At 63.1% G+C, this 915-nt stretch overlaps 1 protein-coding gene across 1 annotated transcript in view; it reads left to right on the top strand.

The window, feature by feature from the left end:
• Positions 1 to 915, top strand: part of DGKK (diacylglycerol kinase, kappa) — a gene marked incomplete at its 5' end in the record, with an annotated part of 10,736 nt that overhangs the window by 9,093 nt on the left and 728 nt on the right. The window contains 2 exon segments of the mRNA XM_010296280.1: positions 1 to 247; positions 336 to 447. The exon segment at positions 1 to 247 is cut by the window's left edge and continues 8 nt beyond it. Of these exon segments, the coding sequence (XP_010294582.1) occupies positions 1 to 247; positions 336 to 447 (359 nt within the window).

Genomic DNA, 915 nt, shown 5'->3' with positions numbered 1-915 from the left:
ATTCCTGGAAGGGAGGACGGTGAGTGGGGGACCGGAGAGCACCCCGAGCGTCCTATCAGAGGGGCCTGTGCCCTTGGCCAGCACCTCTGGGGGTAGCAGCAGGGCTGGGAATGGTCCCTGTCCCCCACAGCTGGACTCGCTGCAGGAGGAGGAGGCACTGCACGGCTCCCTGAGCGTGCTGGGCCAGGAGCTGCAAAGGCTGCTGGACATCCACTGGCTAGGGCCCATTGCCCATCCTGCTGAGGAGGTGGGTGCACAGGAGGCTGATGGGGGACATAGCCCTTGAGGTGTCCCCAGGGGGACTGTAGCACCTGGCTGAGCCTGGCTTCTCTCAGGAAAGCACTGGGAGCACCAACAAGGGCAGCTTCAAGCTTCGCCTCAACATCCCCAAGCCCAGGAAGGACAAGGACAAGGTGCAAAAGCAGAAGACCAACAGTGCGCTCCCAGGTAAAGCGGGCGTCCTGCCAGGGAGGGACACAGGCGCAGCCCACACTGGTGGGGACCCCCGTGTGTTGACCTATCCATTGGCATCCTGGGCATGCTGTGGCAGGACCCTCTGGGAGGGGGACAGGGCAGGTCCTGGCTGCCTGGGGATGTCACCTTTGTCACCAACAGCCCCATAGAGCTTAATTTTTCTGCTAACGGACATGCGGAGCCCCTTGGCCCTGTAACTCCACGACCACTGCAAGGGGGAGAAGGGGGCTATGGTACAGCTCAGCCCTTCGGGTAAGTCCCTGCTCCCAGGGCTGGGGGTCTTGGCGAGGGGGAGAAACTCAAATGCTCCGTGAGTAAGCTAAGGAGAGAAGAAACCTCTCCAGCCTGAGCCTGCTGTGGCCTCTGAGCCCTGCCAGTGCTGGGGGTGGGAAAGAGGGATGCTGGCTGCAGCCTGCCACCACCGCTGCCCCCCGCTGCCTG

This window comes from Phaethon lepturus, unplaced genomic scaffold, assembly GCF_000687285.1.
Source record: "Phaethon lepturus isolate BGI_N335 unplaced genomic scaffold, ASM68728v1 scaffold14501, whole genome shotgun sequence".
Lineage (NCBI taxonomy): Eukaryota > Metazoa > Chordata > Aves > Phaethontiformes > Phaethontidae > Phaethon > Phaethon lepturus.
The sequence above is the reverse complement of the archived record's forward strand: the minus strand, read 5'-3'. Positions and strand labels throughout refer to the sequence as shown.